This window comes from Mesocricetus auratus, unplaced genomic scaffold, assembly GCF_017639785.1.
Source record: "Mesocricetus auratus isolate SY011 unplaced genomic scaffold, BCM_Maur_2.0 Super-Scaffold_100008, whole genome shotgun sequence".
Lineage (NCBI taxonomy): Eukaryota > Metazoa > Chordata > Mammalia > Rodentia > Cricetidae > Mesocricetus > Mesocricetus auratus.
Window position 1 is genome coordinate 47919302 of NW_024429192.1, and position 21674 is coordinate 47940975.

The window sequence follows — 21674 nt, forward strand, 5'->3', positions numbered from 1 at the left end:
TCTCTCTCTCTCTCTCTCCCCCTCCTTCCCCCCCCCATGACTTAGCATTCTTGCTCTCATGGACTTAGCATTTTCTCTTCCCCCTCTCTCTGTGTGATGGGGGATATCCTTCTGTATGCTGTGAATATATGTTTCTCTTATTATTTGAAGAATAAAGCTGTTTCGGCCAATGGACAGGCAAGATGTAGCCAGGCAGGAAGTATAGGCGGAGCTACCAAAGTAGGAGAATTCTGGGAAGAGGAACGCATAGAGTGAGTCTCCAGGCAAACGCCATGTAGTTGCTGAGAAAGCAAGAGACTTAGGCATTCTCTAGTAAGCCAAGACTACGTGGAAATACATAGATTAATAGATATGGGTTAATAATTAAGAGAGAGCTGGCCAATAAGAAGCCTGAGCCAGGGCCAATCAGTTTATAATTAATATAAGCCTCTGTGTGTTTATTTGGGACTAAACAGCTTTGGGACTGAGTAGGACAGAAACTTCCATCTACACTATGTCTTATTTTTTGATCTGGTTCTCACCGTGGAGTTCCAACTACACTTGAAGTCACTATGTAGCCCAAGCTGGCCTTGAACTTGTAGTGATCCTTCTGCCTCAGAAGAGATGAGACAATGGGCAAAACCTACCACACCCAGAATACGTTATTCCATCTCTGCTGGAGCTTCTTGTCATTTATGCTACAGGATGCTGAGTGGAGAGGCACTGTAATTCTCACCTGGTGATTTTCCTTGAAAGTCCGGATTAATAACTCTCTCAGTTTTCTTTTTCTCTCTTTTGCAACTTTTTCCTCATCCGGATGAACATGAGCGCTTTCCACCATTTTTTCTTCTGGATTCCTCTGAGAATCTTCTTGTCTTTTTTTTTCTCTGTTAGTAACAATTTTTTTAAATAGTTACTATAGTTAATAATGAGTAATTATAGCCTACTGTATTGGAATGAACAAACACTGGTTATTCCAGAGCAAGGTGACTTAGAAAAAAAAAAACGTTGTTATTTTGTAATACATAAACAAAATAAAATTAAGTACTTTAACAAACAGCCCAGAAGACGCTTTAATGAAGCATTTCTATTGACTTTACTATTGAGTTATACATTGATCAGTTTGCCAATATGTAAAAAGAAGCTTTTCCTTGAGAGAAAAGCCTTCCCACCAGCCTGGTTCTAGAGCCGCATCAGTCCCAAATAAACACACAGGAGGCTATATTAATTATGAAGCTGTTGGCCTTGTTTGTTTCTTACTGGCTAGCTCTGACTTAAGTAATTACCCCATAATTGTTAATCTAAGTATGTCTCTTACAGGAGAAGTTTCCGGGCTTCCTACCCCATGGCGTCACATCTCGACTCTGTGTTTCTCATTCCCAGAGTTATCCTGGACTCCTAGTCCCACCTATCTAGATTCCCTATTGGCCAGCAGTACTTTATTGACATATACACAGGACTTCCCCAACACCAATATCTACAAAGTACTCTGTAATGTAGATGTATTTTCTTTTTCCTTCTAAAAAAATTAGTGTGTGTGAGAGAGACAGAAAGAGAGAGGGAGGGAGGGAGGGAAGGAGGGAGGCAGACAGACAGACGGCAGAGACAGAGGACAACTTTGTGGGAGTTGGTTCTCTTCCACTTTGTTTTGAGGCGGGGTCTCTCTTGTTTCTGCCAATGCATTTCTAATTCAGGGTATCTGTCCTGTCTCTGCTACCCATCTTGCTGTAGGAGTGCTGGGATTAGAAATATCAAGTATGAGTCTTTTCTATAAAATACTAAAAACTTAAGGACAGGAGTTAAAATTCTTTATCTCCCCCCACCTTGTAAGACTTTTGTGCAGATATCTTAATCCTGCCTAACCCATAAAGCCTTTGTTTACACAAGTGTCCTCTACTCTGTTCTAAGAGTTTGATGGCCTGAAGCAGTGACCCTTTCTCCTCTGAGTAGCAACTCCTTTCCCTTTCCTCTCTTCAGACTAGCTAGTTGAATAAGACTGTAAGCCTGGGCCCCAGTCAATGGGGAAAAGACACAGCAGACCCTCCTTTTTTTTTTTTTTTTTTGAGACAGGGTTTCTTTGTATTGCTTTGGAGGTTGTCCTGGAACTCACTCTGTAGACCAGGCTGGCCTGGAACTCACAGAGATCTACCTGCCTCTGCCTCCTGAGGGCTGGGATTAAAGTGTGCACCACTCCACTCAGCTCCTCTCTCTCTTTTTATTAGAGGGCCCCTTAAGTAAAAAAGGAACGAGATTCCTACCATGGGCTTTTACAGGTTTTCTAGGAAGAAAAATTAATAGAATCAAAAATTACTAAGGACAGAACAGAATCTAGAGAATCTTCTGAGCTTCCATTCCCTTCCCTCCTGCAGGCCATCCTCCTGCACTTACAACTCAAGTGTGCTTGGAGAAATGCCCCCCCCGACTGTCTCATGTAGCCTGGGCTGTCCTTGAACTCCTGATCCTCTTGCCTCCACTTCTCAAACAGAGTGACAGGCATGTGCCACTACTTTTATGTGGTGCTAGGGATCAAACCCAGGTTTTTGTGCATGTTAGGCCATCATTCTACCAACTGAGCTACCCCCAGCTCCCAATATTGTCTTTTTATTGGAGCTAATTACAGATGTATACACACAAAGCATATGCCATTAATGACGCAGAGCAAATAGTGAGGATCCCAGATCAGCTATGAAAACTCAGGCAATCACCTAGATTTTCAGGAACTTTACAGTTGTAGAAATTACAGTTGAAGAGCCCAGAATACAGACACTGTCATTCATTTTCACATATCATATAGGGACACACAATATTGTCTTTTTATTGCTGATATTAGCCTGTTTCACTCATTACCTAAGGTTGATTATTAGTGGAAGTCTATTTTATTTTCAAAATTAGTTTTACTTATGTATCCGTGTGTGTGATGCCACAGCCATGCAGGTGCCCTCAAAGGCCCATTGAAAGCACCAGCTTCTCTGGAGCTAGAGTTATAGGGGTTATGAAGCTCTCCAATGTGGGTACTGGGAACTGAACTCCAGTCTTCTGAAAGACCAAGAAGCACACTTGACTACTGAGCCATCCCTCTATCACCAAAGCTACTGTTTTTTCCTTTTGTAATTAATAAAGCTCTTTAAGGAAATACTTTATGCAGTAAAGTAGATTCAGGATAACTTACAAATAAGAAAAAACTATCAACAAGAAAATCTTACTGGATCTTCCCAAAATACTAGTTCTGTAATGTTATATTGAACGGACCTAGTCATGTCATGGAGGGCTAAATACAGTTCTAGGACTTGGGATGGATTGGCAGATTGCAAATGCTAGGCCTTTGCTGAGACTGCAAGTGTCACAAATCAATAAATAACACATGATAGAGTTCCAGATCAGGGAGTCTCAGTTTTAAAATAACATCAGAATATATATCTATCATTAAAATAATATATGCTTAATTGTGAAAACTGGAGAGGTAGAAGAGCCATTCATATTTCCTCACAGAAAATAACATGTCAATCCTGATTCATTGTACAATCATTATCTCATAATTTTGTATCATTATTGTTTATTATTATAAATAATGCTATTTTAGTTACTACTGTATAAAAATCTTTGCATTTCTGATCAGGTCTTAGGGCAATTTTCCTAGAACTAAAGATCCCAGGTCAAAGGAAAATACCACTTGATGACTCTTGTTATTTATTGCCAAATTGCTGTCTGCAAAGTTCAAATCAGTTCATCCGCCTAGAAGCAGAGTACATTATCTGTGTCACTATAACCACGGGTAAGACTTAACTTTGATGGGAAATGACTGGCCAGTGAACATGTATTGAGTGCCCACTGTGAACTGAACTGGGCATCCTGCTACCATCAAATGTGACTTGTTTTCAGAATTTATTTTAGGTTAGCCTATTTTTTCCAGGCTCAGGAGCAATCTGAAGAGCAGGGTTGACCTTAGTGAGAACTCACTAACACACTGTGATTGCTTTCTGCGAAGAGCAGCATTTGGAGGAGGCCTGAGCTGGCACTTGAGGGAGTGGAGCACACGTCCACTGCTGAGCTGTTGGAAACTGGGCAGAATGAGAGCAATCAAGAACACAGGGGGGAACTGTGTAGGCTGATGTGGGTGGAGGGATTACCTAATAGGTCTTTCTGGCTCTCTGTCTGAGTGTTCAGACACTTGAGTCACGTTGCTGGAAGATTTCTGCAGTTCATGCATCAGTGCTATTTCTCAGAATAAATACTTTAGTTATTTCACCTTGAAGCTCATTTTCTGCATGAGGATGGATAACATACTACATCCTGTGAGGGCTATTGTCATTTTCCTCTTATGTCAGATATTCTTTTCCTTTATCAGTAAGGCAATGACTTGCTGCATGATCATCAGAAAATAAGACCCTAGCACAATTCACAGTAGTACAGGGAGCAATTACTAACCACACAAAAGGAATAAGGAAATAATGTTCCACCTTTAAAAATCTTATGCAACCAAAGAAATACAAACCAGTTACTGCAATGTCTATTACACAAGAAAAAACAAAAAACCAAACAAACCTGGAAATGATACTTCCCAATACAGAGAAAAGTGTGGTAAACTGGTCCACAGCTGCTGACACTGTAAACAAGTGCAACTAATTTTCAAAGTAATTTGGAATGCTTCAAGACTCACAAGAAGATCTACGCATTTAACCCACTAATTATCCTCATAAGGATTTATCTGAAGAATACAATTCAAGCCAGGCAGTGGTGGTGCACATCTTTAATCCCAGCCCTTGGGAGGCGGAGGCAGGTGAATCTCTATGAGTTTGAGGTCAGCCTGGTCCACAAAGTGAGTTCCAGGACAGCCAAAGCTACACAGAGAAACTATGTCTTGAAAAAACAAAACATATATGTATATGTGCATGTATATTATATATATATATATATATATATATATATGTATGTATGTAATTCCAAAGAGTGATAATGCTCTAGGAATAAGTATGCTCATCGCATTATTATACTGGTAATTTTTTAAATGATTTATTTTTAATTTTGTGTATGTGTGTGAGTCTGGGTGGGTTTATGTGTGTGCGTGCAGTGCTTGTGGAGATCAGAAGAGAGCATCAGAGTCCCTGGTGCTGATGTTACAGGTAGTTGTGAGCCACCTAAGGTAGGTTTGGGAAGGTGAACTCAGTCTTCTAGAAAAACATAAATTGCTCTTAACCACTGAGTCATCTCTCTAGCCCCACTGGCAAGACATTTTAAATAGCAAAGTGCTTAGCAATATAGGACAAGGCCATCATACGCTATGGTACAGCAAGGCAGTGGGATAATACATACATTTCAGGACTCCAGCAGAATAACAAATTAAATGTACTTGATGGCTGTAATTAAGTATGTAAGGGGGTCATGACCAGGAGAAAACATGAAAAATTAAAAGTGATTCGTTAAGATGGTGGAACAGTAGGTGTTTTCCTTCTTTGTGTGTAGTGTTTGCAATGTTAGAATATTTCTATTATTTGAGAGTACTTCTCCACACTGATCATCACATTGCCTTACATTTTCCATGCTTCCTCCACGGTGTGCCTTCTTTCCAGGATCTCCCTCCGCAGCTTTACCATCTCTCTCTGAATCCCCTCCTTCTCTTTCTTGGCCAGCAGAGCCTTCCTTCTCTTCTCTTCTTGCACTAGACACTGAGCCTCCAAGAAGGCTGCTTTCTTCAGGGCATTTTCCATTCTCTGCAACTCCAGCTGTTTCTCACGTCTTAAGCGATTTTCTTTTACCTTTAAAAAAATCACAAGAAGACTGGATAGGCAAACACTTAGGACACTTTGAAAGTCAGAATACAACCAGTTTGAAACATTCTCACCCAGAACCCCACTGTTTCATTTGCTTCCTGGGGAAAACCAACACAAAGTTCTACAGACAGATGTAGAGGACTCTCAGCATCTGGGGATGGATGGCCTGTGTGGTGGAAAGCTGAGCGCAGTGAATGGGTCAGAGCCCAAGTTTTAATCTTATTTAGAAATGATCTCCATTCTCAAACTTGCCCTGTGTATACGTAAGGTAACTTTCCCCCTAGGATCTGTACTTTAACAATCACCTAGGAAAGAACGGTGATACGCTATGGTGGCTACACTCTGCAGGACAGAACAGTAATCCACTACCTTAAAGAATACTGCAAGGCTCTACTCACTTCTGTCTGTAAGTATGCCAGTAACTGTGGTCACATTTGGAAACCAAAAGCAAGACTTTGTGGATAGTTCTAGATAAGCACATTCATCAGCTCCTGGCTCCCCTCTTAACTTTACCCTTTTTTGTCCTCTAGTTGTGGTGAGATTTACAGGTAATAGGCATATGTTTTACTGAACCTTCTCTCCTCCCTTCTGTCAAACCAGGATCCTACTTTTCCCCAATTTCCAACTTTATTGGTTTAAAACAGTATATTTTCAAGATGTGTAATTAGAAATCTAGTGTTGTAAAAAGACAGTCCACACATATGTAGATATTAGTGCCAATTCAGTCTTAGTCCTGGTCATATATATGGCAAAGACGAGGTCATTCTGAGCTCCCAAGACTCCTTCCAAAGGCATGGAGATAGTCTTTTCCTCTATTACCTACTATTCCTTTTGGAGGAAGGAAAGTTCCCATATGCCTTTCCAATTCAAACAGCTGAACTAGATTTAATTCAGATCTGTCCTCCTTTTCAAATTATAATCACAAAATGAGTGAATTTTAGTTGTCTAGAAAAGAATTATCCTTATAATATCTAGCAGAATATTCATGATAATATATTAATGTCACCATTCAAAGACCAAATTGGAGCAAATGCAATCTACATATTTATAATTGGAAGTGCCACGTTCACACTAATAAAGTTTAGTTCAGTACTCAACTGGTCAAAATCAATTACTCTAATTTTGGTTATTTCTTAAATAAATTGTTTCCTACTCTCAGTTTATGAGAATTATTTTTCTTCTGAAGTTCTTATATTTTATTTTTATTCTTCCTTACCAAACCACAGATGGCACCCTTTTCATAATAAAGCCTAAGTCTTTATTTAAGCTTATTAAATGTGTTACACAAAGACTGTTTCCTGTTATCCATTTTAATTTTGTTTTCCCTCCCACCTGCTTATGTCTCATCTCCATGGTAAGACGAGGATCCTTCTGCTGCCTCTTGCCTTGGTTTTCCTTCCTTCCAAGCTCCTCTACCATCTCAGGACCCACCACTTCTTTATGGAGCAGATGCTCTATAAATTTCTGAGCAGTGGCACTCTCCTCTTCTTCCTCCAAATAGCCACATAAATCTGAGAGCGAAAAAACAACAAAAGGGGAATTAAAAATATGTATTTACATTAAAAATTCTGAAAAATACAAAGCTGAAATGGTTTGAAAAGTAGGAACTAGTAAAGCCAGTTGGACAAGTATGGTCCTCAGCAATCACCTTCAGAGGAAAGGGCAAAGCTCCTTTCATCAGGAAAGGCCCTCACCAAGTCTCTAAGAACCTCTTCACAGCCAGATCTAAAACCTAAGGAACCTCAAAAAACCTTGCTTAAAAACAAGCCTCAATTTCTGCCAGGATATAGCTCAGCGGTATAGCTCTTACCCTAGCATGTACTAGCCCTGACATCTATCCATTTTCTTCTGCTAGAAGCTGTAGAATGGCTATACTGTGGGTACATTTTATGATGTGTACATACTACACTTTTGAATACATTATCCAACTGCCATCCAAAGTGGAGTGCAACTTTACATCCCACCAGTCCTGTGGGAGTGTCCCAACTCCTTCACACCCTCACCAGGTTTACATCCCACCAGCCCTGTGGGAGTGTCCCAACTCCTCCACACCCTCAGCAGGTTTACATCCCACCAGTCCTGTGGGAGTGTCCCAACTCCTCCACACCCTCAGCAGGTTTACATCCCACCAGTCCTGTGGGAGTGTCCCAACTCCTCCACACCCTCACCAGGTTGGCATGGCCAATTTTTGATTGTAAGCCATTTGAACAGTAATGATTTGTAACTCTTTGTAGGTTTAGTGTGTGTCTGCCTAATGATTACAGACACTGACCAGTTTGATTAGGTAATATTAAATAGTCTGCTAGCATTCAGAGCTCATGACTGTGATTCCCTAGCTGGGGATTTTTGTAGAGTCCTAACAAGAGGACTGCTCGCAGATGCTTTCACCAAGGCTGTCTGAATCAGGTGTGGAAAGCTGCCCTACTATAACCATGTTATCTTATCCCCAGAAGAAAACAAAAAGAAAATCAAAAACACCAAAACCTTAAGGTACATGGCACCCTTATAAGTCTGTTATTTAATTTGTCTGACAGTTTGTATGAAGGAGGAAAAGAAAGTAAAAATCCTTAGAAGAGAAATAGCCTCTTTTACATGTGAAAATGAATCAAAGCCTAAGAAGCATTTTATAATTATAAAATGATATGTGAATGTTTAAGTGTGTTCTCTGTCAAAGTAAATAGTTATCTAATGATATATGGACAAGAGAGACGTTTAATTGTTACATAAATTCATAGGCAAAATTATAAATAATGGAATACTTTCATTTTAAAAAGCAATAGGAACTTTCTAATAAGGAAGAATATAGCCAAAGAGATTTATACTCAATCAAGAAAAATTAAACTCACAAAGATAACCCAAACATACATAAGCCAAATGTATCATTTATTATTGAAAACAATAAAAACCACTTCTTAGAAGCATTCATTAGATGTTAAAGCTTAGAAGAACCAGATAAGTTCTTACCATCAAACTTGTCATATTTCAAGTGGCCATGGACATCTGGCATAGGAGGGTTGCTTGGCATGATGTTTTCCCCTTCTCCATCACTTGCTAATTCTTGTTTAAGTTTGTTGTCTAACCAGTCATTGACTAGCTCCTGAGCTATCAGTAGAACAAAGACATCATTTAGTATTACAGTGACTTACAGGCTGCCTCTATTTTCTGTATTCATTCATTCATTCACTCACTCACTCATTCATTCAGTATTACTTGAACATCCATTATGTAACAAGTACTAATTTATTAGGACTATAGTAGAGAACAGAACTGGAAAAGAAATGCTACCACCATAAAGCTAATAGTCTAATCAAGGGAAAATGACAAAACAAATAAATAAGACAAAGACAAAGCAGAGAACCAAGAGATAGAAACTGAGTGTTTAAAAGCTATAATTGGGTGGACAAATAGAAGATATTGGGGCAAAGAGGGAAGTGAATGCACCATACTGCTATATAAGGAAATACCGTACCATACAGGGGGAGACCAAGGTCAAAGGCCTACTGCATGAGCGTCTAGAGGGCTGGAAAAGTAACTAGGAGGGCAGTGTGGCTGGAGAAATGAGGGGCAGATAGATGAGATGGAAGCGGTGATTTGTAGGTCAGACTGAGCACAGTGCCCCTTATTTGAAATACAGGTATTTTTGATTGTCACAAGAAGGGCAAGTGATAACAGTATCCAATACGTCAGGCTGTGATGCTGCTAAACACCCTGTTCACACACCCTGTGTGTTGGCTTCCACACAACAGAAATACTCTGACCCCAAATGTCAGAACTCCTGAAGCTGAAACCCTTTTGTTTAGAGTCCTGACACCATTCTAGGTACTTTGTCTATTACTCAAAGCATGAGAAACTAGCCACAGGAGGGTTGTGAATAACACCCCCCTCCTCCTCCATGCTTCGAGACAGGATCTCACTGTGTAGCTCTGGTTCACCTGAAATTCACTATGTAGACCTGGCTGGCCTTGAACTCACAGGAACCCACTTGCATTTGCCTCTGTAGTACTGGGATTAAGGGCATGTGCTACCATGCCTGAGTTTCATTTTGTTTTTTAATTAATTAATTTTAAAATTTTCTTTAATTTTAATCTTTTATTTAAGTTCTGTGTATGGATGTTTTACCAGGATGTATGTCTGTGCACTGTAAGTGCCTGATGTCTGCAGAGGTGAGAAGAGGGCATCAGAAGCCCTGGAACTGGAGGTACAGACAGTTGTCAGCTGCCATGTGGGTGCTGGGAATTGAATACAGGTTCTCTGGAAGAGCAGCCAATGCCCTTTACTACTGAGCCATCTTTCCAGGGCAAGAGGTAACGTATTTTAAGAGGATCACTTTGACGTCTCTGTTAAAATAGACTATATAGGGGTAAGCAAAGAAGATGTTAACCAGGAGAATATGATATATTGGTAAAGAGGTGACAAGGGTTTGATCTCAAAGTTGAGCAATTAAAAATGGTTACAGTCTAGAAAAATATGAGATGAAGTTGACATGATCTGCTGATAAACAAGGAACGGGGAAAAAGAAATATTCAGAGTGCTTTTTTTTTTTTTTTTTTTTTTTTTTTGGTTTTTCAAGACAGGGTTTCTCTGGAGACTGTCCTGGAACTCTCTCTGAAGACCAGACTGGCTTTGAACTCAGAGATGTGCCTGCCTCTGCCTCTGGAGTGCTGGGAATAAGGGTGTGCGCCACCACCGCCTGGCATCTTCAGAATTCTTAACTGAAATAATAGAGATGCATTTGCTGAGAAGAGAGTAGGACAGAGAAGCATCAGGTTTGGGGGAGACTTAGGGATATCAGGTTTGAGATGTGCATGGGATGACCAAATGGGAAGGTCAAGTTGATATTGGTAGCAATACTCGGGATTTCAAGAGAATAAGTCCAAACTGGAGAACCAGATGAGTGTTGTCAGCATATAGATGGTGACTAAAGCCTTAGAACAGGATGACATTACCAGATGAAGAAAGTAGGTAGATGAGTTAAAAAATGAAAACCTGAGGAAATCCACCTTTTAGGAGTTGAAGGGATAAGGCAGAACCAGGAAAGCTGAATAGCAAGGAGAGACCCTTGAGTTGAAAGGAAAGTCAGAGTGTAATGTGCTGGAAGCCAACTTCCATTTCAGGGGCATGATGAAAATCTTCTCAGGGCTGAAAGATGGCTCAGTGGTTAAGAGAACTTGCTGTTGTTGCAGAGGGGCTGGGTCAGTTCTCAGGACCCACATGCCAGCTCACAACTGTTGGGGAAGTCCTGTGTATTTGTCAATAAAGCACTGCTGGCCAATAGGGAACCAAGATAGGTGGGACTAGGAGTCCAGGAGGACTCTGGGTAGGAGAAACACAGAGTCAAGATGTAACGCCAGAGGGAGTCCAGCTTCAGGTGAGATTGGGTCTCCAGCGAGGGACCACCCGCCCATCACCCATCCCCCTCCATCTTCGGGGCCGCTCCCGGCTTCCAGAAGAGCCGCCCACACAGGAAAGAGATCAAAACCTCCAAGACCCCAACCCAGCGAGCCCAGCTTCAGGTGAGATTGGGTCTCCAGCGGGGACTGCCCGCCCATCACCCATCCCCCCCCTCCATCTTCGGGGCCACTCCCGGCTTCCAGAAGAGCCGCCCACACAGGAAAGAGATCAGCCCCTCCAAGACCCCAACCCCAGCGAGTCCAGCTTCAGCATCCCCAGCTTCAGCTGCAGTAAGGAAGGAGACCAGAGGAGACGGAAAGACCCCACCAGCACCCACTGGAAGAAGAGATGGGAAGAAGACAGAATAAGAGATCACTCAGCAATAGAAACACCAACATGACCCCACCAGAATCCAGGGATCCAACACCAGCAAGACCCGAAAAGCACTACATAGATGAACAAGAGGATACAGACCTTAAAAATTATCTCATGAAGATGATGGAGACCCTCAAAGAAGAAACAAGGAAATTCCTTAAAGAAATAGAAGAAAAAACAAACAAAAAAATCCATGAAATGAGGAAAAAATTCAAGAAATAAACAAATCTCTCGAAGAATCTAAAGAGCACCAAGAAAAAACAACCAAGAAAATTAAGGAAACAGCTCAAACAGTTGAAGGATTGAAAGCTGAAATAGAAACGATAAAGAAAACACAGAATGAAGGGATGCTGGAAATAGAAAAGCTCGGTAAACGGTCTGGAACTACAGATGCAAGTATCACCAATAGAATACAAGAGATAGAAGAGAGAATTTCAGGTGTTGAAGACTCATTAGAGGATATAGAGTCGTCAACCAAAGAAAATCTCAAAACCAACAAATCCTTAACACAAAATATCCAGGAAATATGGGACACCGTGAAGAAGCCAAACCTGAGAATAATAGGTATAGAAGAAGGTGAAGAACTTCAACTTAAAGGTACAGAAAACATATTCAACAAAATCATAGAAGAAAACTTCCCTAACCTAAAGAAAGATATGCCTATGAAAGTACAAGAATCTTACAGAACACCAAATAGGCTTGACCAGAAAAAGAAGTCACCTCGCCATATAATAATCAAAACATCAAACCTACAGAGTAAAGAGAAAATATTAAGAGCAGCTAAAGAAAAAGGCCAAGTAACATACAAAGGCAGACCTATCCGAATTACACCTGACTTCTCAATGGAAACGATGAAAGCCAGAAGATCCTGGTCAGATGTCCTACAAACGCTAAGGGAACAAGGATGCCAGCCCAGACTACTATATCCAGCAAAGCTCTCAATTACCATAGATGGAGAAAACAAAATATTCCATGACAAAGCCAGATTTAAACAATACGTATCCATGAATCCAGCTCTACAGAAAATGCTAGAAGGAAAACCTAGAGCCAAGGAAGATAACTACATTCACAAAGACACAGGCAATATATAATCATACTTTACAAAACACCAAAAGAAAAAGGGAGGAGAAACTACACAAAATAACTTCACTAACAATAAATCAAGCGCAAACAAGGATCACCAATCAATGGTCATTAATATCCCTCAATGTCAACGGCCTCAACTTGCCTATAAAAAGACACAGACTAGCAGAATGGATACGAAGACAGAACCCTTCCTTCTGCTGCATACAAGAAACATATCTCAACACCAAAGACAGACGTTATCTCAGAGTAAAGGGCTGGGAAAAGATCTTCCAATCAAACGGCCCCAAGAAACAAGCGGGCGTAGCAATCCTAATATCTAACAAATTAGACTTCAAATTAAAATCAATCAAAAGAGATGAAGAAGGGCACTTGATATTCATCAAAGGAAAAATACATCAAGACGAAGTCTCGATTTTAAACATCTATGCCCCAAATACAAAGGCACCTACATTCGTGAAAGAAACATTACTAAAGCTCAAAATGCACATAAAATCTCACACACTAATAGTAGGAGACTTCAACACTCCGCTCTCACCGTTAGACAGGACCTCCAGACAGAAACATAACAAAGAAACAAAAGAATTAATAGAAGTTATGACACAACTGGGTTTAACAGACATCTATAGAACACTCCACCCAAATACAAAGGGATATACCTTCTTCTCGGCACCACATGGAACCTTCTCTAAAATTGACCACATAATAGGAAACATAGCAAATCTCCACAGATACAAAAAAATTGGAATAACCCCCTGCATCTTATCAGACCACCATGCATTAACATTAGAATTCAACAATAACACAAATCGCAGAAACCCTACAAACTCATGGAGATTGAACAATGCACAATTGCACCATCCCTGGGTAAAGGAACAAATAAAAAAAGAAATTAAAGACTTCCTCGATTTCAATGAGAATGAAGACACAACATACACAAACTTATGGGACACTTTGAAAGCAGTGCTGAGAGGAAAGTTTATAGCACTAAGTGCCCACATGAAAAAACTGGAAAACAGTCATACTAGAGAATTAATAGCACAGCTGAATGTTCTAGAACAAAAAGAAGCAAACTCCCCCAGGAGGAGCAGACGCCAGGAAATAATCAAATTGAGGGCTGAAATCAATCAAGTAGAAACCAGGAAAACACTGAGAAGAATCAATGAAACAAAGAGTTGGTTCTTCGAGAAAATCAACAAAATAGACAAACCTCTGTCCAAACTAACCAAAAGACAGAGAGAGAACATGCTAATTAACAAAATCAGGGATGAAAAAGGGGACATAACAACGGACTCTGAGGAAATCAAGAGAATCATCAGGGCATACTTTGAAAATCTGTACTCCACAAAATTTGAAAATTTAAAGGAAATGGACAATTTCCTGGATAGATATCACTTGCCAAAACTAAATCAAGAACAGATAAATAATCTAAACAGACCTATAACCCCTAATGAAATAGAAGCAGTCATCAAAAGTCTCCCAAACAAAAAAAGCCCAGGCCCAGATGGCTTCAGTGCAGAATTCTACCAGAAATTCAAAGAAGAGCTCATTCCAATACTCGTCAAAGTATTCCACACAATAGAAGCAGGAGGCTCACTGCCAAACTCTTTCTACGAGGCTACAATTACCTTGATACCCAAGCCACACAAAGACACCACTAAGAAAGAGAACTATAGACCAATTTCCCTCATGAACATTGATGCAAAAATACTCAATAAAATACTTGCAAACCGGATTCAAGAACACATCAGAAAAATCATCCACCATGATCAAGTAGGCTTCATTCCAGGAATGCAGGGATGGTTTAACATTAGAAAATCTATCAATGTAATCCACCATATTAACAATCTGCAAAAGAAAAACCACATGATCATCTCACTAGATGCTGAAAAAGCCTTTGACAAAATCCAGCACCCCTTCATGATAAAGGTCCTAGAGAGATCAGGGATAACAGGAACGTACCTGAATATAATTAAAGCAATATACAGTAAACCAACAGCTAACATCAAACTAAATGGAGAGAAACTCAAAGCAATTCCTCTAAAATCAGGAACAAGACAAGGCTGTCCACTCTCTCCATATCTCTTCAATATTGTACTTGAAGTTCTAGCTACAGCAATAAGACAACAAAAGGAGATAAAGGGGATACAAATAGGAAAAGAAGAAGTCAAACTTTCACTATTTGCAGATGATATGATAGTTTACATAAGTGACCCAAAAAACTCCGCAAGGTTACTCCTAGAGCTGATAAACACCTTCAGCAATGTGGCAGGATACAAGGTAAACTCAAAAAAATCAGTGGCCCTATTATATACAGAAGATGAAGTGACTGAGAAAGAAATCAGAGAAACATCACCTTTTACAATAGCCAAAAACAGCATCAAATATCTGGGGATAATGTTAACCAAGGAAGTGAAGGACCTGTATATCAAGAACTTTGTGTCTTTGAAGAAAGAAATCAAAGAAGATACCAGAAAATGGAAAGATCTCCCATGCTCTTGGATTGGTAGGATCAACATAATAAAAATGGCAATCTTGCCAAAAGCAGTCTACAGATTCAATGCAATCCCTATCAAAATTCCATCACAATTCTTCAAGGACCTGGAAAGAACATTAATCAACTTTATATGGAAAAACAAAAGGCCCAGGATAGCCAAAACATCCCTATACAATAGAGGAACTTCAGGAGGCATCACCATACCTGACTTCAAGCTCTATTATAGAGCTATAGTCCTGAAAACAGCTTGGTATTGGCACAAAAATAGGCAGGTAGACCAATGGAACCGAATCGAAAGCCCTAATTTTAACCCACACACCTATGAACACCTGATTTTTGACAAAGAAGCTAAAACTGTACAGTGGAAAAAAGAAAGCATCTTCAACAAATGGTGCTGGCATAACTGGGTACTGGTATGCAGAAGACTGCAGATAGATCCATGTTTATCGCCTTGTACAAAACTTAAGTCCAAATGGATCAAAGATCTCAACATACATCCAGCCACACTGAAACTTTTAGAAGAGAAAGTGGGAGATACTCTTCAACGAGTTGGTACAGGAGACCACTTCCTAAACATAACACCAGTGGCACAGGCACTGAGATCGACAATTAACAAATGGGACCTTTTGAAACTAAAAAGCTTCTGTAAGGCAAAGGACACAGTCAAAAAGACAAAAAGGCAGGCCACAGAATGGGAAAAGATATTCACTAACCCTACATCTGACAGAGGGCTAATCTCCAAAATTTACAAAGAACTCAAGAAACAAGTCTCCAAAACACCAAAGGATCCACTTGAAAGGTGGGGTACAGAGCTAAATAGAGAATTCTCAGTAGAGGAGGCTAAAATGGCCAAGAGACACTTAAGAAAGTGCTCAACATCCTTAGCCATCAGGGAAATGCAAATCAAAACAACTCTGAGATACCATCTTACTCCTGTCAGAATGGCTAGAATCAAAAACACCGAAGACAATTTATGCTGGAGAGGATGTGGAGAGAGAGGAACACTCCTCCACTGCTGGTGGGAATGCCGACTCATACAGCCTCTTTGGAAATCAGTATGGAGATTCCTCAGGAAAATGGGAATTAATCTACCACTAGACCCAGCAATTCCACTCTTAGGCATTTATCCAAATGAGGCAGGTTCATACAACAAGGGCATCTGCTCCACTATGTTCATAGCAGCATTGTTTGTAATAGCCAGAACCTGGAAGCAACCTAGATGCCCCTCAACTGAAGAGTGGATAGAGAAAATGTGGTACATTTACACAATGGAGTATTACTCGGCAGAAAAAAACAATGGAATCTTGAAATTTGCAGGGAAATGGATAGCACTGGAAGAAACCATCCTGAGTGAGGTAACCCAGTCGCAAAAAGACAAACATGGTATGTACTCACTTATATATGGATTTTAGACATGGATCAGGATAGTGCCAGTCTGCACTTCCACAGATAGAGAGTCTGGGAAACAGGAAAGAACCTAAAAGATATGCATATATGCATAGTACCCAAGAGAAGAGGATGGAGACAAGATCCTCTGAATGGATGGGGAACACGGCGAGGGGAGGGGGAGTGGGACCTGGGAAGAATAGAGGGGGTAAAGAGGAAGGGAGTTGGTCATGGGGGAACAGGAAGTTGAGGGGGTGGGGGTAGAATAGGGGAAATGGGAATCATAGGATCGAAGACAGATCAGGCACCAGAGTGACCTCGAGTGATCTAAAGGTATAACATCAATTGGCAAGCTAAGCAATAGTGGAGGGGCCACCTCGAATGCCCATTCCTGATAATGAACTTGAGGTCTATAACCATCCGGGAGCCTTCATCCTGTGACTGATGGAAGCAGAGGCAAACACACAACTAATCACTGAACTGAACCCAAGGAACCCAGTGACAGAGAGGAGTGATGAGCAAATTGGCAAAGAATGGGCTGGCAAAACCAGCAGAGACAGCTGATCTGAACAGGGGAGTGTCCTTGAACCCCAGACCAACAGTGGGGAGGCCAGCATGGGACTGATCTGGACCCCCCCAAATGTGAGTGTCAGCGAGAAGGCCTGGGCAACCTATGGGGCCCTGAGCTGTGGATCAGTGTCTATCCCTGGTATACAAACTGTCTTCATGTGCCTATAGCACAAAGAGAGATGCTCTCTCAGCCTGGACTCTTAGGGGAGTGCCTTGACCCTACCAAGAGTAAAATGACAGACTCTAGATATCCCCTATGTGGAAGGATTTGGCAATAGGGTGGGAGGGAGGGGGGAAGGGGAGTGCGGGAAGAGGGGAGGGAGAGGGAACTGGGATTGACATGTAAAACAAGCTATTTAAAATGAAAAAAAGAAAAGAAAAAAAAAAGAAAAAAAAAAAAAAGATGTAACGCCATGGGGTAGGAAGCCCAGAAACCTCTCTGGTAAGAGAAATACTTAGATTAACAATTATGGGGTAATTACTTAAGTCAGAGCTAGCCAGTAAGAAACAAACAAGGCCAACAGCTTCATAATTAATATAGCCTCCTGTGTGTTTATTTGGGATTGATGCAGCTCAAGAACCAGGCTAGCGGGAAGGCTTCTCTCAAGGAAAAGGTTTCCCTTTACACACAACCATCTGTAACTCCAGTTCCAGGAGATCGACATCCTCGTCTGGCCTCTCCTGGCAACCATGTGGTGGGTGCACATAAACTCATGCAAGAATAAACAAACCAATAAATAAATGAAAGAAAAGTACAAGTAAATATAGAAGAAAATATTTATATTAGAATTATATTCATCATCTTTATTATCATCAAAGAGCTCTTCCTCAGTCTATGACATAGAAATTTCAAAGAAAAACATCTACTTTAGCATTACTGTCACCAATTTACTGTTACCTCATAGTTCTGATGTAATTAGGTATTTCTGTATATTAACTGAAGTCAAGAAATGTTTAGCATAGATAAAACAGCAGAAAACAAATGATAATAGTGGCCCTTTATCTGTAGTCCCATCTTCCAGTTTTAGTTGCCTAAGTCAACTGGAGTCCAAAAATATCACATGGAAAATTCCAGAAATAATTTCTAAGTTCTGAATTGCACTCAGTTTAAATATCATAATAAAATCATGTTCTGTCGTATGCCATTCCTGGGATATGAGTCCCTCCTTTGTCCCGCACATTCATACCAGTCACACTATCTGCTGTTAGTTAATAGATGAACTGTCATCTCATTTATTAGACTAATTGCCTGCAACAACAATGTAGTGACAGTGTTCAAGGAACCCTTAAATAATAGCCCAATGCTGCCTCCATGCTTTTGTCATTCACTTCACTTTGCAACATCACTCACAAGGATAACAGTGAGGACAGGATAAGAGATGACAGTCATTTAAGTTATGTACTTATATAATTGTTTGGTTTTATTATTTTATTGTCAATCTCTTATTGTGATTAATTTATGAAGTAAATTTTTATCATGACTATGTAAGTATATGAAAAAATACTGTATGGTTTGGCATTATGTACAGTTTCAGGCATCCACTAGGGGTTCTGGAAGGTGCCTCAGGAGGACTACAGTAGAGACTGAGTATAAGAAATATGCTAGAAGAGGGCAGAGAAAGGGAGATGACAATTATTAACCCATTTTCAACAAGTTGTGCCTTTATGTATATAATTTGTATGTAAAACAATCCAGGTCTACCAAATGCCATTCACAGTTAGGGCTTACCAGGAAGTACTAAACGAACAAGAAAGAGCACTTCCTTTGAAGTCATCCTATACAGCTCCTCATGCTGGATGGGGAAAGCAAGCAGAAAAGCAGAATTTTTCATAGTATGCTCCTCACGGCATTAGTTATCAGAGCATATTATGGAGCTGATGCAAAGGGAACAAAAACAGAACTTTGTAAAGCATGATCTGCCCATACAACAACACAGGCTGGTATGGACTAGTATTTTCTCAGGACAGTAGGTGTTGTGGGGATAAAATACTTCTCCCCATCAGAAGAGTCCACAAATGGAGTAAGACAACATTTCTTCCAGGTGTAGGGTTTCTGAGGGCTCTTGAAAGTACAGTGAATGAACTACTAACCACCTGAGATGAACCATTATTACTTCTTACCCAAGCCCCTCCAGAAGCTTCCCACTGCTTACTTTCCCCTCATGCCCCACCCTCAAACATCACATTCTTTCTATATTTAAATCATGGGCCCTTATACTTCAATCCCATCCTATTACGATCAGAATAAAATCCATGGGATTTGGGGACCAATAATGCCCTATGTGATGTGTCCCCTGCTCACTCCTACATGCTCATGTCTCCTGAAGCACCAGGCTCAAGGGTTTTCCTTTAGCTCCTTATGTACTCCAAGCTTGTCTGTACTCCAGGCTCTTGACACCACCTTGCCTTCTATCTGGAATGCTCTGAATAATCCACTACCTGATAACTTGTTTTTAATTCTCTTCATTTTCACACTAGAGTGCTTACTCCATGGAAGCTCAGCTTTGCTTTCCTTGTTCAGAGTCAAAACTCATACAGCCTAATACAGTGGAGCCAGACTTCAATATGCATGCATAGGATAAATGAAGAGATACATGGAATAAGTCATCCAAACAGAAGCGGGCTTGCAGGGCACAGTACTCTGTCTTCCCCCTCCTCTAGAGAGTTTCCTTCCTAGCCTGCTTTGCAGGTTCCACTCAATCCCTTGAATCCTAGGTGGCACAGTTCTTCAGTCACTCAGTAATCAAGATGGCGAATTCCAAATGAAGGGAACTTTGAGGAGACAAGGAGGTTAAAATGGTTTAGTTCTTTACGAAACTAATTTATAAACTTGAGGTCTAGTCATCAGTAGAATACCAGATCAACTTAACTTGCCACCATCTGTGTCATAGGACCAGTACCTTACACCACTCACCAGTTAACTATTCTATTAAATTGCTTCTGCCAGTGGCTGCTTCAAATTTAGGAAACCAAGTGGGCTTTACATACAGCCTTGTGGGGCTTGGGATATGGCTCAGTATAGATTTCTCTTGCAAGGAACCCAAGTTCAGGTCCTAGTACCCACACCAGGTGGCTCACAACCACCTGTATCTCTAGTTCCAGGGAACCTGATGCCTCTGGCCTCCTCTGGCATCTTCATAAACACACACAACACACACCCATTTACAGATGGCCTTACATGTAGAGATGGAGTTAGCCCCAGAATGGCAGCTTTAGGATAGTAGAGAAGCAAAGGTTAAGAGCAAGGGGGAGGGTGCTTTGCAGAGAACGCTGGGCCATGCTTTAAGAACTGCTAATATCACCTATAAATGCATCTCTCACCTTCTTCATAGACATCATCATGGTACTCTGTGTGCTCACGTGTTCCCAGATCTACCGCATGTCGCCAGAGCCTGCCAGGTAAATCTGCACTCCTGGTAGAATATGTATTTGAAATGGCAAATTCTGAAGCTTTCTCCATACTCTTCAAAATAACAGGAAAAAGAAGAAGAAGAAATCCATCAGATGATAGTAACTTCCTCATTCAGGGTTAGAGAATTCCAGAAGCTGCTTTTCTAACATCTAGTACGACTCTTTAATTTTCCTATTTTTATTGGACCTCTAGGCAATATTTTAGTTTTATATGTAATGTTGAATTAATCAAGCAGTTCACCAAGTTCTAACCAGCATTCCTGGTGTTTCTAAGTATGTTGTTTAGGCTTAAGTACGTGGAAAACAGGACTGATGTGAGGTGTTGGCCTAACAGCCTGAGCTTCTTCCCCAAGCCCCACAAGGTGGCAGGAGAGAACTGACCTCCACACGTGTGCCATAGCATGTCTATACCCCCCCCCACACAGAGATACACAATACAATAAGTAGAGTGAATATTTATTTTTATTAACGTGTATTAATTGTCCAAAATAGTGGTTTCATTATGGCACATTTATACATATGTAACATACTTTGGTCACATTCTTACTACCTATTTTTCCCCCTTTTGGTAACTTTTGTTTAGGGCATTAGCATGGGTCCTGAAACCTGAATACTTTATTCTGAACAAACATCTGATATCAATTTCTGTGACACTGGGGCTTGTAAGTTAACAGGAAGCATAAGCTGAGTTTTCAAATTACTATAGCTAAAAGGGACCACCAGTGTGTATTAGGCAAACCATAGGTTCAATAAAATTGAGATAGACGGCCACCACTATGGTCATCTAGACTTTTAACTCAACAAGAGTTTAATAAAAACATAAGCAAATTCACAGAACTGGGGAAGGGAATGATGGAGTTCAGCAAAGTATCTTGGACTTTGGACAGAGTAGGGAACATTCTGCTTCATAGGTAAATCTCTGCATCTGTGTCTCCACAAACCTGCATTCCCTGGTTCTTTTTTTTTCATTCCTGCTATTGTATCTTTATTGAATTGTTCAATAATTAAGAGCAGTTATACCTTACAAAAATGGATTTATAACTCACTGGAGCCAGCATTTAAGATGTATAATTTTTCCTTCTAAAGGAACAATATTTTTTTACTTTTTTATTTATTTAAATTAGAAACAAGCTTGCTTCACATGTCAAATCCAGCACCCTCTCCTTCCCCTTCTCCCCCATCCCCCATTCCTCCAACCCCCCATTCAATCCCCA

At 40.5% G+C, this 21674-nt stretch overlaps 1 protein-coding gene across 2 annotated transcripts in view; it reads right to left on the reverse strand.

Moving 5' to 3' along the window:
• The window catches only part of Ccdc191 (coiled-coil domain containing 191), a 75023-nt gene that overhangs the window by 44564 nt on the left and 8785 nt on the right, over positions 1-21674 (reverse strand). For both annotated transcript variants that reach the window (XM_040750798.1, XM_013116853.3), the window contains exons 3-7: positions 20371-20512; positions 8712-8849; positions 7080-7258; positions 5509-5732; positions 716-866 (exon numbers count right to left, since the gene is read on the reverse strand). In XM_040750798.1, the coding sequence (XP_040606732.1) occupies positions 716-866; positions 5509-5732; positions 7080-7258; positions 8712-8849; positions 20371-20509 (831 nt within the window). In that variant the 5' untranslated portion in view covers positions 20510-20512. The remainder of the gene's footprint in view (positions 1-715; positions 867-5508; positions 5733-7079; positions 7259-8711; positions 8850-20370; positions 20513-21674) is intronic.